The following is a 21,631-nucleotide window of genomic DNA, read 5'->3' as shown; positions in this document are numbered from 1 at the left end:
ATCCAGACCACCAAAATAAAAGCCCAAATATGGGACACAGAAGACAAAAATACCAAAGGGGGGGAAATCAACGAAACAAAAAGCTGGTTCTTTGAAAAGATAAGCAAGACTGATGGACCCCAGCCAGACTGACCAAGAAAATGAAAGAAATAGCCCAAATAAACACAATCAGAAACATAAAACATCAGGTTACAACTAACCCTGAAGAAATAAAAAGATTATCAGAAATTACTGTGCACACCTGCAAGGAAACAAACTTGATAACCTAAATGAAATGGAGGGCTTTCTGGTATCACACAACCTCCCAAGCTTGAAGTAAGAAGAAATTGAGACCCTAAATAGACCAATAACAACCCAGGAAATTGACTCCATCATAAGAAAACTACCTAAAAACCCCCCAAAAAACCCTCAAAAAAACCCAGACCAGATGGCTTTCCAGTGGAATTCTACAAAACATACAAGAAGGAGCAAATAAAAATCCTTCAGAAAGTATCCCAGGCAATTGAGAAAGACTGAACTCTCCCCAAATCATTTTGTGAAGCTAACATCACATTGATACCCAAACTGGGTAAAGATCCAACAAAGAAAGAGAACTAAGGCCAATTTCCCCGATAAACTTAAATGCAAAATTCCTTAAGGTTCTAGCAAATCAAATTCAACCACACATCTCAAAAAGCATCCACTATGACCAAATAGGCTTCATCTCCAGGATGTAGAGCTAGTTCAACATCTGCAAGACCATAGACATAATTAAATACATCAACAGATGTAAAAACAAGAATCACATAATTGTATCACTAGATGCAGAAAAAGCTTTTTCATAAAATTCAACATCCCTTCTTGATAAAAACCCTTGAACACCTGCGCACGGATGGAACATACCTCAAAATAGTAAGAACCATCTATGATGAACCCACAGTCAACATATTGCTAAGTGGACAGAAATTGGAAGCATATCCCCTGAAAACCAGAACAAGACAAAGCTGCCCACTCTCACCCCTCCCTTTCAACGTAGTTTGGAAGTCCTAGCTAGAGCAATCACACAAGGCAAGGGTATTCAAATAGGAAAAGAGGAAGTTAAAGCTATCCCTCTTTGCTGATGACATGATCCTACACCTTGAAAAGCCATGGTAGTCTGTTAAAAACCTCCTTGCAATAATAAATGACTTTGGCAAAGTTTCAGGGTACAAAATAAATGTGCAAAAGACAGTCACATTCTTATACACCAACAACAAGAAGGCAGAGGGCCAATAAAAAAAAAAACAATCCCATTCACAATAGCCACACAGACACACACACAAAGAAATATCTTGATATCTCCCTAACCAGAGAAGTGAAAGACCTCTACAATGAAAACTACAAGACATAGCTCAAAGAAATTAAAGAAGACACAAACAAATGGAAAAAAATTTCATGCTCATGGGTTGGAAGAATTAACATTGTTAAGATAGATGTCCATTCTACCCAAGGTGATGTACAGATTCAACACAGTACCCATTAAATTACCAATATCATTCTTCTGAGACCTGGAAACAACAATACAGAAATTCATGTGGAAACATAAAATAACACAAATGCCAAAACAATCCTTAGCAAAAGAAACAAAGTGGGAGGTATCACACTTAACAGAGTTTAAACTTTACTATAAGGCTATAATAATCAAAACAGCCTGGTACAGGTATAAGAAGAGGCACACAGACCAATGGAACAGGATAGAGATTCCAGAAGCAAAACCTCAATTTTTTAAGCAACTCCTCTTCAACAAAGCCTCTACTAACAACCACTGGGAAGAAGAGAACTTACTCAGGAAATGGTGCTGGGAAAACTGGCTGACTACATGCAGAAAATTGAAACATGACCCCTACCTATCACAGTACACAAAAATCAACGCGAGATGGATCAAAGACCTAAACATAAAACCTCAAACTATAAGAATCCTAGAAGAAAATGCAGGAAACACTTATGCACATTGGAGTAGGCAACCAATTCCTGATCAAAACCCCAAAAACCCATGTCATAAGAGGTAAGATAGACAAGTGTGATCTCATCAAACTGAAAAGCTTCTGCAAAGTAAATAAATCATCAAGAGAGCAGGCAGACAGTCCATAGAATGGGAAAAAATATTTGTCAACTGTATATTTGACAAAGGCCTAATATCCAGGTTCTACAAGGAACTCAAATTTGCTGAAAAGAAAAAAACAAACACCTTTCTATTAAAAAGTGGGCAAAGGATATGAATAGACATTTCTCAAAAGAAGACACACAAGCAGCCAGCCAACAGATACATGAAAAAATGTTCAGCCTCAGTAATCATCAAAGAAATGCAAATTAAAACCACACTGAGATACCACCTAACTCCAGCCAAGATAGCCATCATCAATAACTCAAAAAAACAACAGGTGCTGGAGAGGATGCAGGGAAAAAGGAACGCTTCTACAATGTTGGTGGGAATGTAAACTAATACAACCTCTGTGGAAAACAGTGTGACAATTCCTAAAAGATCTAAAAATCGACCTTCCATAAGACCCAGCAATCTCCTTTCTCTGGGAATATAACCAGAAGAACTCAAATCATTCTATAAAAAAGATAAAAACCTGCACATGCATATTTATTGCAGCACTAATCACAGTAACAAAACCATGGAACTAACCATGCTGCGCATCAAAAGTGGGTTGGATAAAAAAAAAAAAATAGTACAAATACATGATGGAATATTATGCAGCCATATAGGACAAAATTCTGGACTTTGAAGTTACTTGGATGGATTTAGTGCATAATACTCTGATCTATCACAGAAACAAAAAACTGAATACCACATGTTCTCACCTATAAGCGGACACTGAACATTTATCATAACACTCTAAGAAAGGGTTTGGCAGTAGTGGGACACTGCCAGGGGAGGGCAGTGGGGGCCACATAACAACAATGTTATCTGATCTCAAAACAGACAAAGCGGGGACCAAGGGGAGGCCCAAACTTCTACCCAATCCTGAATTGTACCCCACATCTTTAAAATTAAATAGTAATAAAAAAGAATTTTTAACATTACCTATTTAGAAGACTATGGCTTGGGTTCTTTCGTAAGAGCCACCAGTGAGCTTACTATTCCTATAACCTTAGCAAGGGACCATTTGTGTTGTAGGGGAATGGGCAGACTGTGGCACTAGCCCCAACGCCGGTCCCTGAACCAGAGGGTCACTAACCACTCAGGGCCTAATTTTTGATCTGCTGGAAATAAATTTTCTCTCTCTGCCATTTAAACCTGGTTATAGTTTTCTTACTTTACTGAAACAAAATAGAAACGAGTACAACTTGATATTTTAAGCTTTTAAAAATGAAGGAAAAAAACTTTTTCCAAAATGAAGGAGAAACACTGCCTAATTAGGGAAACCATCCCATAATACTCTCCAACTCACTTTAAGAAAAATGCACCAGGCACAGTGATTCACTCTATAATCCCAGCACTCTGTGAGGCCAAGGTGCAAGGACTGCCTGAGCCCACAGGTTTGAGACCAGCCTGGGCAACTTGGCAAGACCTCATCTCTACAATAAATCTAAACAATTAGTTGGGCAGGTAGCGCGTGTCTGTAGTTCCAGCTACTTGGAAGGCTGAGGAGGATCACCTGTGCCCAGTAGGTTGAGGATGCAGTGGCTGTGAGTGTGCCACCACACTCTAGCCTGGGTGAGAGTGAAACTCCAACTCAAAAAAAAAAAGTCCAGGCGCAGTGATTCAAGCCTGTAGTCCCAACACTTTGGGAGGCCAAGACGAGAGGATTGCCTAAGCCCAGGGGTTCAAGACCAGCCTGGGCAACTTGGAGAGACCTAGTGTCTACAACATATCAAAAAATTAGCTGGGCATGGTAGCACATGCCTATAGATCCGGTTACTTGGAAGGCTGAGGTGGAAGGATTGCCTAAGTCCAGCAAGTCGACGCTGGGGTGGCTATGAGCATGCCACTGCAATTCAGCCTCGGTGACAGAGTGAGATTCTGACTCAAAAAAAAAAAAAAAAGAAAGAAAAAGAAAAAAAGAAAAAAGTTTTCATTTTTCTTTCCTCTCAAATACAAACGTACCTGACTATACACTAGATGGAGAGGGCCTGCTCTATCACACATAGTGATTTCCAAGCACCAAGGACGCGCTCTCCACAGAAGGCCCACAACCAAACCCATGTGAGAAACTGGGATTACGTGCTACCCCCCCTTGTTCCGCAGCATCTGCCTGGCAAATCTGGATCCACAGCAGAGTGTGTGTGATCGTGCTGTGTGCACTATAGCACATCAGTGCTCCAAGGCACAGGTGGACACAACTCACGGTGTGCCTGCCTCTGACACCTGATCATGTGGACGTGGCAGCTCACGGTGTGCCTGCCTCTGACACCTGATCATGTGGACGTGGCAGAAGGCCAAGGATGAGGCCTCCTGGCTCTCTAAGTCCAGTGTCAGCATACAGTTGGCCTCAAAACCAATTCAGAGAAAGAAGTCGCAGATAAACTGCTGAGAGAAAGAGGCAGGCATGAGTGGTGGTCTTGTGGATGCCTGTTTAAACGTAGAATAAGAGTTTGAAAGGACCTCTCCACCCTGCCCTGCCACGTGGGGCATCTTCCAGGCTTGTCTGTTGGTAGCTCCAGTCCACCATCCTCAGCTTTCCATCACAGAACATGAGATCAGAGGGCAGAATTGAGCTCCCCACACAGCACTGGGTGCCTGATGCCACCAGATCAGGCCCACGCAATGAGGCTCTCATGGCAAGCAGAGCTGGTGAAGCCCCTGCCTTGTGAAGCTCCCTTCCCAGGGAGCAAGATATAAACATGCACTAAGGAGACAATGTGTGTGAGACAGTGGAAATGCTACAAAAAAGACAGGTGCACAGAGGCCATCCTGTTGCTCTGGAAGGTCCCCAAGAGTCACTTCTGCACTAAGCCCCAAGGGACGTGAGGCCATGGGAAAAATGGTTGTTGGAGACTCCAGACTGGCTGGAGAGAGTGGGCTGACGTGGCAGGGCAGCCTAGCACGGGGGCCGATGCAGCCTGCCGCGTCTCTCAATGACAGGGATGGCACTTGTATGTTCCTGAACTTCCCTATGCACTACCCTCTTATCGCCAATTCAATTTGGCAGCCTCCACGTGGATGGGACATGTCCCCCAGGTGCTCATGGATGGCAAAAAATGAGTAGACCCCAGTCAGAAGCCCTCTGAGAGTCCTCCACTCTCCAGCAGTACTTCTGGGGGTCGAGAGCAGCATCTTGTCTTCATGTCCCGAAAGGGGAAGAACCCCTCCCACCCCACCCAACCTGGCCACCGTAAGCAGAAAAACCCAGGGTGCTGGGAGAAGGAACTCCTTCCTTCCTGTGCCTCCAAAATCCATGTGCTGGGTAGACTGGGGAGAGCAGTGAGGCCCCACATTGAACTTGAACCTGGTCCCACATAGAAACCTCAGATATGCTATGCCTTGGGCCTTTGAGCTGTGGAGTATTCTTTCTATTTCAGGAAAAGAAAATTGATGAAAAAAATTGCAGGATCCACTGGAGCTCAAGTACCCGTATCTGGAATGAGGTACTACCCTTAAAATCAGGTGACCTGCCACCAGATCTGTGCTGATAGACAGAGAGGTGCTTCACCTGCTTGTTTCAGAGCTCAGGAAGTGCACTAAGTGGCTGGCCCACAGCACAGGCCCTGCATACGTCCCAAACGCGGTCAGGAACATGGCTGGGATCTCCATGTAGGTGTCTAAGCCCACAAAGCCTGCAGAGATGTCCACGGTGGCGATATTGTTGGAGTTGCCCTAGAACACAGAAGAAATGACACAGGTCTCATAACATATAGCACCTAAAGCTGTGACATTAATGTGAAATGTGTACATGGCTAGGATGACACACCAATATGGACACATGTGGTCAGTGCCAGCTGCTCCTCTGGGTCACTGAGCTGGCCCTGCCTGCGTCAACCCTGCAGCTGCCTGCATCAGCCCAGACCAGAAAGGAGAATGCCAGACACCTGTGCAGAAGCGCATAGTCCCTCCAGAGGAATGATGTGCATGTAAACCTGCTGACTGCAGGAATTTCACACTGTCATCTAGATCCACTGACTTTGCTTAAGACAGGCATGTGGACCACCCTTCAAGAACCCCTGTCTGAAGGTGGCGCATGTGGCCCTGGGAGGCACAGCTACCTGGAAGAGTGGGTATGCTGGGCTGAAGACTAAAGGGTGGCGACATAGATGAGTCCCATCTGACAGTGAGGTGCTGTAGATGTGAGTTATGTGGCAGAGGGCCGGCCAGCTGCTGGGGGAGTACAGTCCCAGGTACAGATTAGTAACTTGCATTTGACTTAGATATCAGAACTGTGAGGCCAGCCTTCCTCTGACTGTTGTCAAGATTCTGGCCCATCTGGCCCAGTCCGGGTGGTAACTCCCTGTGGTATGCAAGGATTGATGTCACCCAGTTCATCCTGCAAGTGAGTGGCAGGATTTGGGATCCAAGAAAAGGATCGCCTAGGATTCTGCCTCTCCACTCAATCTCTATCAAATCTGATGATCTATCATCTATCTATTACATCGACCCTTCCTCAGATACTCATGCCATTTGTAACCTGATGGCACATGTCTCTATCAAGTTCAGCTGAAGCCCCTCTTTGGAACTGTTTATCCCAAGGCCCACAAGACAACTGGGTTGAGTATTCACCAGCTCCACAAACTGCACGGTCAAATCCACTCTCTCCTCCTTGGTTAGATGTCATTCCAGACAGACACCCGTGGGTCTGGGTAGTCATGCTGCCACATTTATGCCACCTCCCAAACATCTCAGAACAAGTGTTCCTCCTCACCCCCCATTCTCACTGTCTTAACTTAGGCCCCATTCCTTTGATTTGACCTATTATACGGCTTCCCTTAAATCCACTTGACTCACGGCCACCTGCCCTTCTGAGAAGGTCCTACTCTGACCACCTAATTCCTCTTCCTAGAAGCCCCTCCCTAGGAAGCCTAAGGAAAGGGCAAAGAGGCAGAAGCAGCAGGAGACCCAGAGCTGCTATGGAGGGAGAAGGTAAGACTGAGGGCACACAGCGAGGATGACATCTGGGAGGCTGCTGGTGAGCCCGAGCAGGTTCGGTCAGGCCTGGAGATGCTGTCCATGCTGTGCTGTCCTGTATGTGCTGCACACCCCGAGGGTTCACAGGCATGATCGCATTTAATCCTTACCAGTCCTGATGTGCTGTACTATCCTTGCCATGCAGGGAAGAAACCTACCAGAGAGACCCAGGGACTGAGTGAAAGAAGAGAGTCAGTGGACGTGTGTGGGCACCCGCATTCCCAAACCCTGTGCTATTAGGGATCTGCCTGATGGCAGGAAGAAGGAGAGGTGGCTGTAGTCTAGTCACGGTACCTGAGGATTTCTGTAACTTCTTACCATCCTGGGGCTTCAGGGTCAGAAGGACAGAGAAAAGCCTGCAACTGTGGCTGCTTTGTGGAGGGGGCAGATGGGGAAGAGGCTGACCTATTGCAACACAAAGAACTGGATAAGCTTTCTGGGGGCTGGAAGGAGGAGCAGGAAGAAGCTGGTGCTCAGAGAGGAAATGCAGACCCTTACTGTAAAGACAGAAGATATAACTGAGATGTCAGTAGCTGGTACAGTTACTCAGGTGGGAAACTGGAGCTGAAAGGGGAACCACAGTGAGCTGCGCCTGTCCTGGGGATGACAGGAGGTTGGACGGGACTGGACTCCTCCAAGGACTATCTACCTGTCCAGGTGCCATTTATTTATACCTGTGCATAACTGAGGTGGGCTTGGGTTTTTCTGTGATGGATCTTTAGACTCTGGGAGAAGGCTGGGCTCACTGGCTCAGCCTGTAATCCCAGCACTCTGGGAGGCCAAGGCTAGTGAACTGCCTGAGCCCACGGGCAACTTGGCAAGATCTTATCTCTACAATAAATCAAAAATTGGCTGGGTGTGGTAGCATGCGCCTGTAGTTCTGGCTAATTAGATGACTGAGATGGAAGGATCGTCAGAACCCAGCAGGTTGAAACTGGGCTGGCCGTGAGTGTGCCACTACACTCCAGCCTGGGTGACGGAGTGAGATTCCAACTCAAAAACAAACAAACAACAACAACAACAATAAAAAACCCTGGAGAGAAGACTTGATGATCCACTGGGCCCAGGGGATTAATAACAAATAGGGACACTAGATGGTTCCCAGTGCAAGCAAGGGAAAAGGGCAGAGACAGTACAATTATTATATTAATCACATAGGTAAGTTAAAAAAATGACATTTGTGTTTCCTTAACTGCTGGTAATAAATAACTCCAGGCCTGACCCAGCAGAGCAACAATCTATTGTTGTAAACACCTGTGAGACCAAATGAACTTATCTTACAAAATATACTAGTTTCAGTATAATTCACCATGCCATACTGACAGTTCTTTCACTGAACAAACATAACTTTCCAACTTATGGAAAAATTTTCTCAAAGAGAAACTAAGGGAAAAAAAGACAAATAAAAAAGTTATTAGTCTTCCACTCATGATAATAATGAAAACCTACCTGAAAATAGAAGAATGCTTGACCGAACCAATAATGCATGATAGTGATCTCAGCAGCATCATGTCTCAAGGGCTTCCAGATGAATTTAGTCATTACCGTCTGAATCAAGAGACTAAATGCTAACACCGGAAGATTATGTGGTCTAAAGAGCAAAGCTGCCAGGAGAACTAATCCACTATATATCTCCCATAAACCTACAGTCTTGATTTTGAAGTCTGCAGCAATGACTTGGGATTTAAGTAAGTCTTTGGTGCCCGTGAACAGAATGCCAAGGACAAAGACATAAACAAAACGAGCTTCTATAATACCCCTAAAAAAAAAAAAGCAAAACAGATTCATTAGCAACAGCCAGAAAATTTAAAGGTATCTTTCCCCAAGAAAACCATACACATCTACTTAAGGAACATGCAAGTGTTCCAGTATAACGGCTAAGCGAGCTGTGGCCCCCTCACTTCCCTCTAGGTAACACCACGAAAGTGGGCATTTCCTCTGCATAGTGGCCCTGAAGTGCACCCTGCCACAAAGGTCAACAGGTGTGTCCTACTATGCACTCCTCTGATGGGGCCAGTTTCCGGGAAATCTTGCTCATTTTTTGTTCAAGGATCACCTAATGGCAAGACCCAAGTCCTGCTCCTGTAGCACGCCAGAAAAATTCACCTGCTTTGTATCATTAACTTGAAAAATCCTTGCACTCCTGTAAGATCCAGTCCTGTCAGAAATTGCTGTAGACTCATGATTGCTACAACTGAGCATGTTCAAAATCGAGCAGACTTAAACAAGCACTTGCACACTTATATACACACACAATGGTGCAGTGGTCAAACTGTGGGCTCTGGAGAGAAGACAGCTTTGCTCAGCCTGGGCTCTGCTGCTTGCAAGTTCTCATATGGGGCAAGTAAATAAAGTTTTCTGACACTTGGCTTTGTTATTTGTTGAAATGAAGAGAAAATGGTTCTACACCTCACAAGGTCATACTGAGAATTAAACACCAGAATGCACATAGAGTTTGGCACACAGTAAATGCTCAGTAAATATTAAGTACTCTTCGAATTAAGTATTTTAGCATTTCATTTGGTTTTCTGCAAAAGATACAATTTATGATATACCAAATAATTTCACCTTATAAAACTCATATATTCCTAAAAATGATATTTTAGGTAGATTTTAGAAAATATTTTATAGATACTAGAAAACCTATTTAAAATAATCATAACTAAATTTTAAAATATCACCATAATGTTTTGAAAACTGAATTTTCTTATATCAGATTGCCTTAGAAAGGTTTATGCATTTAAAAAAATTAAACTTTGATCAGTTTAATTCAAGCAGTCTGAGCACGGCGTACCACACTATTGACAATGTGGCTTGCCATGTGGAGCCCATGTCCTGGGAGCTGGGGCCAGGTGCCTTGTAACCCTCATTGGCCAAGGGGTATGTATGCTAAGCTGAAAGTGGATTACAGGTCCACCTGCAATCCACAGAAGTGAGAAATCAGCAGAAGTCAGAACCACTGGAGAAATTTCAAAGAAGAAAAGGGGCTAGTTTCTGTGTCAAAAGAGGATGTCCAGGTAGGCTGGAGGGTGAACAGGAGGGAAGACATCATCAGATGCCTTGGATGGATCCTCCTCCTCACCTTACCCAGTTAGTACCTGTTCCTGCACATCCAGGCCCACTCCAACTGACCTTCCACTCCAGCCAAGGCTGTGCTTATGAGTGGAGAAGAAGGTCAGGAGTTGAATGCAAAGGATTTTAGAATATCAATGGATGGCAGCACTAGGGAGACTGAAAAGAGAGAAGCAGCTGTTACAGTAAGTCAAAAACAGGATCTATTTAGAATTAGAACAAATTAAGGTAAGGATTGGAAGCATTTTACAGGAAGAACGTGAACCAAGCACAGCATACGGAAGGAAAAGGCACACCGGCAATTATTTTATTTTTTATTTTAGAGTTGTGGGGTGCATGTGAGGATTTCCTACATAAGTGAACTGCCTGTCTGTGAGGCTTTGAGCGAGCCTTCTCTCCCCCTGGTTGTGGACCTAGCACCTAGTGTGTGGTTGTGTGCCCCTTATCCCTCCTCCCTCCTTCCCTCCTTTAGCAGTGTTTAGTGTCTGTTGCTCCCACCTTTGTGCTCATGTGTCCATGATCAGGGCCCACTTATAGGTGAGAGCATGTGGTATTCAGTTATTTCTGTGATAGTTCACTTAGTATGGTGATCTTCAGCTTATTATATCTATGTTGCTGCAAAGGATGTGATTTTGTTCTTCTTTATTCCATTGTATATATATACCATATTTTCATTATCCAGTCCACTTTCAATGGGTATGGGTTGTTCTTTGTTTTTGCTCTTGTGAGTAGTGCAGCAATGAACACGTGTGTGGGTGTCTTTTTGGTAGAGTGATTTATGTTCCTCTAGGTATATTCCCAGAAGTAGAGTTGCTAGATCATCCAGTAGTTCAATGTTTCGTTCTCTGAGAAAACACCACACTGTTTGCCACAAAGGTTGAACTAGCTTACATTGCTACCAACAGTGCAGAAGCATTCCCTTTTCTCTGCAACCTCACCAACACCTGTTGCTTTTTGACCTTTTAATGAAAACCATACTGATGGGTGAGGTAGTACTTTACTGTAGTTTTGATTTACATTTCTCTGATGATTATTGAGGCTAAGCATTTTTCATATCTTTGTTGGCTGCTTGCATGTCTTCCTATGAGAAGTATCTGTTCATGTCCTTTGCCCACTTTTTAATGGGGTTATTTGCTTTTTCTTGTCAATTCATTTGAGTTCCTTGTAGATCCTGGATGTTAAGCCTTTGACAGATGCATAGCTTGCAAATATTTTTTCCCATTCTGTGGGTTGTCTTTATACTCTTTTGATGGTTTATTTTGCTGTGCAAAACCTTTTTAGTTTGATAAGGTTTTACCTGTCAAATTTTGATTTTGCTGCATGTATTTTTGAGGCTGTGACTAAATCTTTTTCTAAGATTCATTGTTTGAAGTTTTACATTTAAGTACTCAATCCATTTTGAGTTAATTTTTATATATGGTGATAGGAAGGGGTCCTGTTTCATTCATCTGCATGTGGTTAGCCAGTTTTCCCAAGCACCATTTGCTAAATATAGTTTCTTTTCCCCAATTTTGTTTTTTTCAGCTTTGATAAAGATGAGTTGGTTGAAGGTTCATGGTTTTATTTCTGAATTCTCTGTCCTGTTCCATTGGTTCCATGTTTATTTCTGTGCCGGTACCATGCTGTCTTGGTTACTGCAGTCTTATAATAAAGTCTAAAGTCTGGAAGTGTGATGCCTCCAGCTTTGTTCTTTTTGCTGAGGATTAATTTAGCTATTCGGGCTCTTTTTTGCTTCCATATGAATTTCTGTATTATCTTTTCTAGGTATGTGAAAAACGATGCTAGCAATTTGATAGGAATTGTGTTGAATCTGTAGATTGTCTTGGATAGGCTTAACATCTTGGTGATACTGATTCTTACAATCCATGAGCATGGGATGTTTTTTCCATTTGTTTATGTTGTATTCTCATTATAAAGGTCTTTCACCTCTTTGGTTAGGTGGATGCTGAGGTATTTTACTTTTTGTGTGTGTGGCTATTGTGAATGAGATTGTGTTTTTTATTTGGTTCTCTGCTTGCTTGTTGTTGGTGTATATAAATGTAATTGTCTTTTTGCACATTGATTTTTGTATCCGGAGACTTTACCAAAGTCATTTATCACTGTGAGGAGGTTTTTGATAGATACTCTAGGGTTTTCTAGGTATAGAATCATATCTTCTGCAAAGATGAACAACTTAACTTCCTCTTTTTCTATTTGGATACCCCTAATTTCTTTCTCCTACCTGACTGCTCTGGCTAGGACTTCCATTACTGTGTTGAATAGGAGGGGTGAGAGTGAGCATCCTTGTCTTGTTCTAGTTCTTAGGGGAAATGCTCCCAGTTTCTGACAGTGGCTATTTTTTGGACATTAACAAAGTGTATGCTACAGTAAGCAGGTAAAGTAAGGTAAGATGATCAAAGTCTTGAAAAGAGTGATGCTGAAATTAAGTGCATAGATATGAGAGGAAATGAGAAATTTATTCATATACTACACTTTGAGATTTAAACAAACATTCCCAAATGTAACATACATTCTTCATTATCTTCCCAGTCTCAGACTCAGAAGGCAACAGCCTTTGAGACACTTTCACAGGATGCTCCCAGTACTTGCAACTCACCATCTTTTCCCCACATGGTCTTAGCCTCAGGTGACCATGTGAAGGCTTGGTGAAGGCTTGCCATGCTGCCACCGTTACTTTAGCCAGGCCCTGCTAGGGGTGGGGGGTACACCTCATCGACAAGGGTACCTGCATAATGAACATTTGTATATCTAGCCCTGAATTGTACCCACATATTTAAAATTAAAAATTAAAAACAATACAGAAAAGCAGCTGCTTTGACATGCAAAAAAAATGGCATTCCTGGTTGGGCACTTCTAGTCAGCAATCGTCCATCCATCAGTGAGCTTCTGGCCCCTTATAGGAGCTTGGTGTAAATATGGGGACAGTTTAATGTTCTAGCCTGCTTCACTTCCCAGTCGCTAGAAGCATCCACTGTGATCACCCTCATCACTACAGCTATATCCTGACTGAACAAAACCATATCCTGGCAACTACAGGTTACTGTTGACTCAGACACCAATCTGTACTCATCTGTCTGACTTATCATATACCATGGAGGTTTTATTTTTTAATTAAAAAAACAAAACAAACAAATAAAAAAACCTCAATGATCTTACTTTACTTGCAAGTTATTTATCCCTCTCCTAAAAAAATTTTAAAAGTTCCCTAATAAAGCAGTGAGTTGAGGTTTTATTAGGCTGTAGTAGCTGTTGATGAAACCACAACTCACAAACAGCAAACTCCAGTGTTCTTGAGATTCACATGGCATTTTTTAATATACAAAACTAAAATGGATCTACAAGCACACACTCATTTCTTCCCATACACTTACTTTGAAATGTCCTTGTTGTCCTGTTGCCATGGGAACAGCACACTCCCAATGGCTGCCCTGAAGCAGTAGACACCCAGCAGCCCCAGTGCCAGGGCTGCCTTGGACATGGGGGAGCACCCCCTCTGTACCAACATGAAAATCACAAGGAGGGAGAGGGCAGCCAGGGCAGAAAGCTCAGCTTTGTGATCAGAGCTGAAATGAGATGGAAAATGCCAACATTACTACCAAATTGGGATGCTATGACTCTACACCAAGTGGCTTTCAAAGAACTGCATTTTAAAAATAGTTGATTTTCCTGAAAAACAAAACCAAAATAATTTGTTCATTATTTAAATTCAAACAAAATTTCTTAAAATGCAACAAATAAAAGACAGTCAACCTGAACTTTCTTTCCACATTCACAAATGGGCCCTCACCATCAGCTCTGGACACTCAGAGGCTGGGTATGACAAACAAAACAGTCCTCTTGTCATCTGTCCCCTCCACCCCACAACCGGGACAGACCCGTATCTACCAGTGTACATGCCAGTCACGTCCTCCCTCCAGACTTCTTCTATCACTCAGTAACACATATTAACTCTAGACTCAGGCTGGGTGTAGTGGCTCAAGCCTATAATCCCAGTACTTTGGGAGGCCGAGGCAAGAGGATTGCCTAAGCTCAGGGATTTGAGACCAACCTGGGCAATTTGGCGAGACCTCGTTTCCTCAATATAATAAAAAAATTAGCCAGGTGTGGTAGAACTCATCTATAGTTCCAGCTACTTGGAAGGCTGAGGTGGAAGTATAGCCCGAGCTCAGCAGGTTAAGGTTGCAGTGGCCGTGAGCATGCCACTGCACTTCATCCTGGATGACAGAGTGAGACTCCAACTCAAAAAAAACCAACAAAATTAACAGCCAGGCGCGGTGGCTCATGCCTATAATCCCAGCACTTTGGGAGCTGAGGTGAGAGGACTGCCTGAGCCCAGGGATTAGAGAATAGCCTAGGCAACTTGCCGAGATCTCATCTCTACAATAAATCAAAAAATCAGCCGGGCATGGTGGCATGCGCCTGTAGTTCTAGCTACTTGGAAAGCTGAGGTGGAAGGATTGCCTGAGCCCAGAAGGTCGAGGCTGTAGTGACTGTGAGTGTGCCACTGCACTCCAGCCTGGGGGACAGAGGGAGACACCAACTCAAAAAGACCAAACATCAAAACAAAACAAAACCCTCTAGATTTGCTTAGCCTCTCAATGTCTGCTGTCGCCCCATTCTTGGGTGAGGAGATGGTATAGAAGTTGACAGCTCACTCAAGGGCAGAGCCTGAAGCCCTGATCCCACTCTAGCAGTACAGCCCCAGTGTGGTCCTGCTATCAGTCTGCTACTTTGGCCAGAGCGGGAGTGCTGGGAAGGCCTGGAAAACCTGTGTTCCCTTTTGTTTTATTCACTGCCGCTCCCACTTTAAAGCCTCAACAGTCAATAGCTAATAAAAGGATGAGTAAACATTCTGCCAAGTGGAACACAAATGGAAACACTACTTCAGAAAACACAAAAGAAAGATGTTGCCAGTGTCAGGACAGGGCTCCTAGGATAGAGAAGGCGATCAAGGCCACACTGGGGCGTGGACCCCACCCTGTGCAGGGTAGCTGGGTGTTCATTTATAATTGCTCTTTAAACTGTACATAGTTTCATACTCTTCTGGATTGTTATACAGTAGTCCTCTCTTATTTGCAGGGAACATGTTCCACGGCCCCAGCAGATACCTGAAACCGCAGAGAGTACTAAACCCTCTATGTACTGTTTTTTCCTATATACCTATGATAAAGTTTAATTTGTAAATTAGGTACAGTAAAAGATTAATAATAACTAACAATAAAATAGAACAATTATAATAACATACTATAATAAAAATGATATAAATGTGGTTCCTTTCTTTCTCCCTCAAAGAAAACCATGATCTTCCAATCATGGTGGATCTCAGGGAAGCAAAACTGTGGATACAGGGCAGACTATTGCATCCGGAGAAGTCAGCTGATTCTCTCCTAATGTATCAGTTTTCCGGAAAAATAAGAAGTTTGGTGTCACTGTGCTATTCCAGGACCCGAAGTTCCATAATACGTCCGAGTGCTCCACATGCCTTATGCCCCATGCCTGGCATACCTCCTGCCACCATTCCCTTTACTGCTTCCTTATCTCTAAAGTGGAGACTGACCCATGTCCTCTCTCCAGGGTTGCTGTGGAAATGGAATGTTTGGGTACCTAGCAGGCAGGCATCTGAAAGATGCTCCTGTGATGACTGGGGTTGCCAAGGTTTTGCTAATTTAGTTAATACTTGGGAGAAATTTCCCATAAGAATCACTTGGTCAGAGGAATCCACAATTTCACAGTTTTTGGTATAAACGTCCAAGTATCATAAAAAATAACTGTGCCAGTAATGTGGCTCTAGGTACCCTCACATACTCAAGGCTGTGTTTTATTTGCTTTTGTTACTCTACCTGAATAGGTATAAAATCCCATCTTGTCATTTGAGGTATCCTAATTACTATGAGGAATAAGCATTTCCCTTTTCTCTCTGCAGGCAGTTTTTATAGAAGTCCTTCACAGTGATCAGACAGTGACCCTCGTTTGTTACTCTCACATTTTGCTGTTCTTCTTTCAGTTTCCTAAGTCTTCACTGCCAGACTACTAAAATTTAAAATGTAGCCAAATCTCCATTTTTTTTGGTTCTAGTTTCTTCTATTTATCGCAATTCTTACCTCAAATCCTCTGCTTGCTATACTTTCTACTAGGTTTTCCAGCCACTGGTGAAAGGTTCAGGAGGTGGCTGAAGATACACCCACAGGGCTCTGGCTATTTCAGGGATGGGAGAGAGAAAAGGGAGGCTGGAGAGGAGGGAAGGGAAGCAAAGGGCAAAGCTACTCCTTAGAGGCCTGCACCCACCTCAATGGACTGACCTTGTCCTCTTGCTCCACAGCTGCCCAGGAGAGCATGGGCCATGGGTACGGCAGCACGGGGGAGGTACTGAGCCGTGAGTGAGGAGAGCACAGTACACTGGGGGCCACACAGCCCAGAGCACAGGCAGCAGGGGTCCAGAACAAGCCACCAGGGAGCTTGATTCCAAAACTACAACTTTACTACAACAATCATTTTAAAATTGGTAAGTTTTCAATCATGAACAATTATACTGATTCAGCACTAATGAATCAAACCTATTAGGCTAGTCTCAAATAAATTTACCTTTCAACATTGATTCTTGGGTTTTGGTATGTCTTCCCATTTCTTCAGACCTCAAACACTATTCCATTCTTAATATGAAAAATGAGCTACATTTAGAAAAAGAAGAGCCTGGCATGTGACCAAACAGCCATGGCTTGTGCTCTCACCTGGTGAGCCAGTGGCCCAGGTCAGGCCGGTGGGCCCACTGCACACCTGTCTGGTTTAGGGAGCGCAGCAGCCGGCAGCAGGCTAGTATCAGCCATGGGCTTGCCAGCACCATCCATTTCTCATGGCCCTCGAGTACTTCAGAGAGAAAGGGGCTCCCATGCCCATTGTCCCGCTCTGTCCCATCACCGCCAGTCCTGGTCTTCAATGCTGAGGCAGCACCATCCAACCCTTGCTCCATAGGGAAGTGATGCTGAGGCTCACTGTTGTCTCCCAGAAAGTAGTTTCTATAGGTTTCTTGACTCAGAGCTAGACACAGGGTGTTAACAAGGAAGTACCAGGTCTGATGCTCCTCCTCCACAAAGCTGCTGGCACCCAGACTCAAAACGTGGCCCACCGTCCCTAACAAGATAAGATGATCTAACTCTGACCACTTTGAGTTGGGATGAGATGGAGTCTGTAAAAAGGAAAAAGTATTTTGTAAGGGATAATCTAAAAGTTACATACATCTTGCTACATGCACTTAAAGTCTTTGCTCACAGGGCAGAATCCCCTGGACAAACACCTGCTGTTCCTCATGGTCAGCACTTTACTCTCCAACTCTGGAACACCCCCTTCTGCTTCAGTGGATGGCCCCTCCTCCCAGGACACAGCCTGGGGAACATGGATATAGCATGGTCAATCAGCTGTCCCTCTACTGGACTGCAGGTCTCAAGCTGAGTGACAAAGAGACTGAAAATGCTCTCTGCAGTCTTGAAGCCCAAAGAGCTTGCCTGCTGGCTCCTGACCCTGGCCCTCCATACTCCCTCTTCCATACTCATGTGAAGCCTGGGTCTTCAATCGGTCACAGTCAGTTTTTGCTGCTAGAAGACAAAGAATCCCAACAACACATTCCACTAAACTAGACATCTCATTTCTTCATGAATTTTCCAGAAATCCAGACTGATTCCACTAAAACAGTTAATTCTGTTGAAATGACAAAGTTGTATCATAGTAACTCTTAAATATACTAACTTAAAACATTTAAAATTAAAGATGAGAATGCCATTATTGTCATTTATTCTTTTGATAACTATTTATTGTATGTGGCTAGGTACAAGAGAGGTAGAGATACCATGAACCTACTAGGTCCTAGAAAAGCAAACACGGACAAAGACAATCTCAGCTCTAGGGAAACTTATGGCCTAAAACAATATAGTGAGTGCCTCAGTCAGACACACAGCAAAGGGCCTCTGATGGTCTGTGGCAAAGGGGGATGGAGGCTACATGGGGTGGGGGTGAGGGGCCCAGTTTGACCTGTAGTCACTGAACTAAGAGTCCCATGATCCTGGGCTCTGAGCACTGTGAACGTGAGTGTGACTGTCCACCTCTTTCTTATTGCCCCGCCACCATAACCCAGATAACAAATGAAGATGTCAGAGGCCAAAGACTAAGAATTCCCGAGGAAAATGTCAGTTTTAAAAAGAAATCTGGACTTTATGAGGTCCCAATGCCCCAAGATGACAGGATGAGGGGGGCAACCGAGTTTCCTTTTCACCCTGAGTGTCCAACGGCTGTTTCTTCTTCCCTTGGCTGCAGTCCAAATTCCTCCGCTGTGGTCTGATTCACACATCCGCAGTCAGTGGGTACTCATTCCTCTGTGACTGCCAGTTCTTTGGCATCACCTCTGTGGCAGTCTCAAGAACCCTATCTTTCTAACCAAGAATGAAGGCCTGTGACCTAACAGCACAAATCCAAACACCGGTGTCAGGACACCCAGAGGCCTGGGATAAGGCTGCCATTGGTACTTCCCTGCTATCCCTTGAGCAGTGGGTACCCCTTTCCATTGGTATACAACCAATGCCTGATAAATAAAAGATAAGCTGAAATAACAACAACAACAAAAGCCTGTACAGAGAGACAATGTAACATTCCCAAGAACCAGCTGTACCTTATTTGAGAGATTTCCACTGAAGAACATCTTGGTCAGAACAGACACAATCGCACAAAGTAGTGCAGAAATCAACACCATCACTCCACCTGCTGCCAGCCATGAGAGGCCACAGAAGTAGCATGAGCTCTCAGCTGAGGTGCATACAATGACATGAAGGGCTGAAAGAACCAGGAACATCAAATAGAAAAGCAGAGAAAACACAGGAGATGACAGTGGAACTTCCAGCTCAGCCTTTCTGTGCAGCGCCTGTGGGATGCTGAGTAGGAGCAGAGCAAGAACCTGGAACACAGAAGTAACAGCAGTGTTACAGACTGCTAAGGTCAGAGAACCCTACCTAAAAATAAGCCCATTCTTATCTTGGGTCAGCTGTCCAAATAATGAAAGCAGAACAGAAAACCTAATAAAAGATTATTTCTAAATAACTACCAAAAATGCATAGCCTAATTTTTTCAATCACCTGCTGCAATGTTGAGTGAAGCCACTTGACACTTGACAATACTTTGTGTATTGTCACAAATGAGGACACACAAAGAGCTAAACAAAAAATTAGTGTTTTTCCATTTTTATTAACATCTCTATCTATATTTTTTAAGCTATAATATTTTGGCTGAATTATCAAACCAACATAACACCCAAGTCATGTCTCTAAATGAGCATCTGTACCTCCAAAACCACGACAGTCCCCACCATCATTGAGTAGATGTCATACTGGGCCATTTGCGTGCTCAGGGACAGACTCAGCATCTTCAGAGCATCGAGGTACTGCCTGAGAACCTTGGTCCCCAGGTTGAAAAGGACTTCTGAATTATTTTCCTCCAAGTATAGTTTAATCCAGTTCCCATGCAACCTTTCCGACATTTTAAATTGCTCAAATCCAGGATCTGTCAAGAAGACAGAAAGATTACACACGCACATCATGGACATATACACCATACATGTAATTTCAAAGTATTCAATTACTCATGGCATAAGGTAAAGCCTTCATTTTTTAGAACTGATGCCTAATGAAGACGAGCTACTCCTTGTGGGGGGAGAGAGGGACAGCAACACCCTCAGCAAAGCTATAACAAAAGCCAATGATGCTCACCCATCTGCCTCCAGTACTGCCAGAACCCTTGTCCTTAGCACATACAACACGTCTGCCCACTGCTCTGCCTGGTCTCTTCTCTACCTCCCTCATCTGGTCTTACCTCCTTCTCCCCCTTTTCTCTTTGTCCCTTTCCATTCTTTTCTTCTCTTTAACGTGTAATATAAAAACAATCCTGGGGCAACCCCTTTGGGTTCCCTCCCACTGTGGGAGCTCTTCTGTCCTCTTAATAAATCCTGCTTTCTCAAAAAAAAAAAAATCCTGAAATGCATTATGCTAACAAACCACAGCTTTAGAGACTCTTTCTAATGTTCACAGCACTATGTGGCGACTGGGCAGGCAGTGGCCTGACCCTTCCCCACCACACCACTCCCCAGTCCAGATTGGCTCTTCTTCCCTGACAGTAACATCTTTAGCCTAGGTTCCTCTCTTCACACATCTCCTTTGGAAAGTTAGGGCAGTTTCCTAGCCCTGCCCTGCTTACCAGGGCAAGCTATGCAGCTAGAGTGGATGCCCTGCTTCTAGATGAAGTCCAGCCCTCACTGCTGTTGGCTCTCTTTTAGAGCATCATGGCATGCTGCTCAAGGGCAGGGCGGATGTCCCTCCTTTCCAGAGCTGGCTGGTCTGTGAGTCTTTGTCTGGACTACATTCACTTGTGACTAGACTGGTCTGCAAAGTAAGAACTGCCTTTCCAAGACTCCCTGGTACTTAATATGTGCTTCCTACTCGAGGTTCTGCACCAAGGATGCTATGAGCATGCCCTAGGCCTTCCCTCACACTGCAGTGACAGAACCGTGGCAGGCATTCTAGCTGCTGAGATCCAGAGCCCTGTGGCACAAGTCCCTGAGTATGAACTAAAATACTTGCAGGCCCTCCCTACTGTTGGCACTAAGAGACCTGTACTAAGTGCCAATGGCTGGTAATACTGTAAGCAGTTCATTCATTTCACCTCCCTAATAAGGCCATGAGGCCAGGATGAGCTTCATACCTGTTCTCCAGAGGAGAGAACTAAGACACAGAAGGTGAACCACCTGCCCAGTCACAGAGCCAGTGGGCAAAACCTAAGTCTAAACTTAGGCAGTCTAGCTCCAGGGCTGGCACCCTTAACTACTGTGCCCACCAGCCTGGAATGGGAGAACCTGGGGACACACTCTTCCACCCTAGAGTTAGACATATGGGGATAACTGTGCCTATATCCCCTGCCTCTCTAATCAAGGAGTCACACAGACATGGGGTAGGGGTTACTCTAAGCACTGACTACATGCCAGGTGCTTTACAGGGGTAAGAAATACAGTAGTGAGCAAACAAGCACAATTCCTGCCTGTTGGGTTGGATACCAGAGAGTTCATGCGTGTGTATGTGTACATACACTCAAGGAAGGGTATAAATTGTGATTGCATTATATTTGTAATTACAAATTCCCTTTGATAGAAAAGGAGAGGGTATGATGAGAGATTTTTGGTAATGCAGAGGAACTGATTTTAGATTGTGAATGGGGTAGGGGACAAGGAAGGTCAGATTTTTTTTTTTTGAGTTGAGTCTCACTCCATTGCCTAGGTCAGAGTGCAGTGGCACGCTCATGGCCACCCCAGTGTCGAGCTGCTGGGCTCCGGCGATCCTTCTGCCTCACCCTGCCAAGTAGCTGGAATGACAGGCTCGTGTTACCATGCCCGGCAAATTTTTTAAGATGAGGTCTCACCAAGTTGCCCAGGATAATCTCAAACCTGTG

At 44.1% G+C, this 21,631-nt stretch overlaps 1 protein-coding gene across 5 annotated transcripts in view; it reads right to left on the bottom strand.

The window, feature by feature from the left end:
- PIGG (phosphatidylinositol glycan anchor biosynthesis class G) overlaps positions 1-21,631 on the bottom strand; it is a 51,682-nt gene that overhangs the window by 7,769 nt on the left and 22,282 nt on the right. For 3 of the 5 annotated variants that reach the window (XM_008047947.2, XM_008047946.2, XM_021707501.1), the window contains 6 exons: positions 19,479-19,696; positions 18,813-19,094; positions 16,885-17,339; positions 13,528-13,719; positions 8,534-8,843; positions 5,619-5,782 (listed from right to left, as the gene is read on the bottom strand). In XM_008047947.2, coding sequence (XP_008046138.2) covers positions 5,619-5,782; positions 8,534-8,843; positions 13,528-13,719; positions 16,885-17,339; positions 18,813-19,094; positions 19,479-19,696 — 1,621 coding nt within the window. The remainder of the gene's footprint in view (positions 1-5,618; positions 5,783-8,533; positions 8,844-13,527; positions 13,720-16,884; positions 17,340-18,812; positions 19,095-19,478; positions 19,697-21,631) is intronic. The other 2 variants (XM_021707500.1, XR_002481368.1) reach the window with 2 other exon arrangements.

This window comes from Carlito syrichta, unplaced genomic scaffold, assembly GCF_000164805.1.
Source record: "Carlito syrichta isolate Samal-C Ts95f unplaced genomic scaffold, Tarsius_syrichta-2.0.1 Scaffold119001, whole genome shotgun sequence".
In the NCBI taxonomy this organism is placed as follows: Eukaryota; Metazoa; Chordata; class Mammalia; order Primates; family Tarsiidae; genus Carlito; species Carlito syrichta.
The sequence above is the reverse complement of the archived record's forward strand: the minus strand, read 5'-3'. Positions and strand labels throughout refer to the sequence as shown.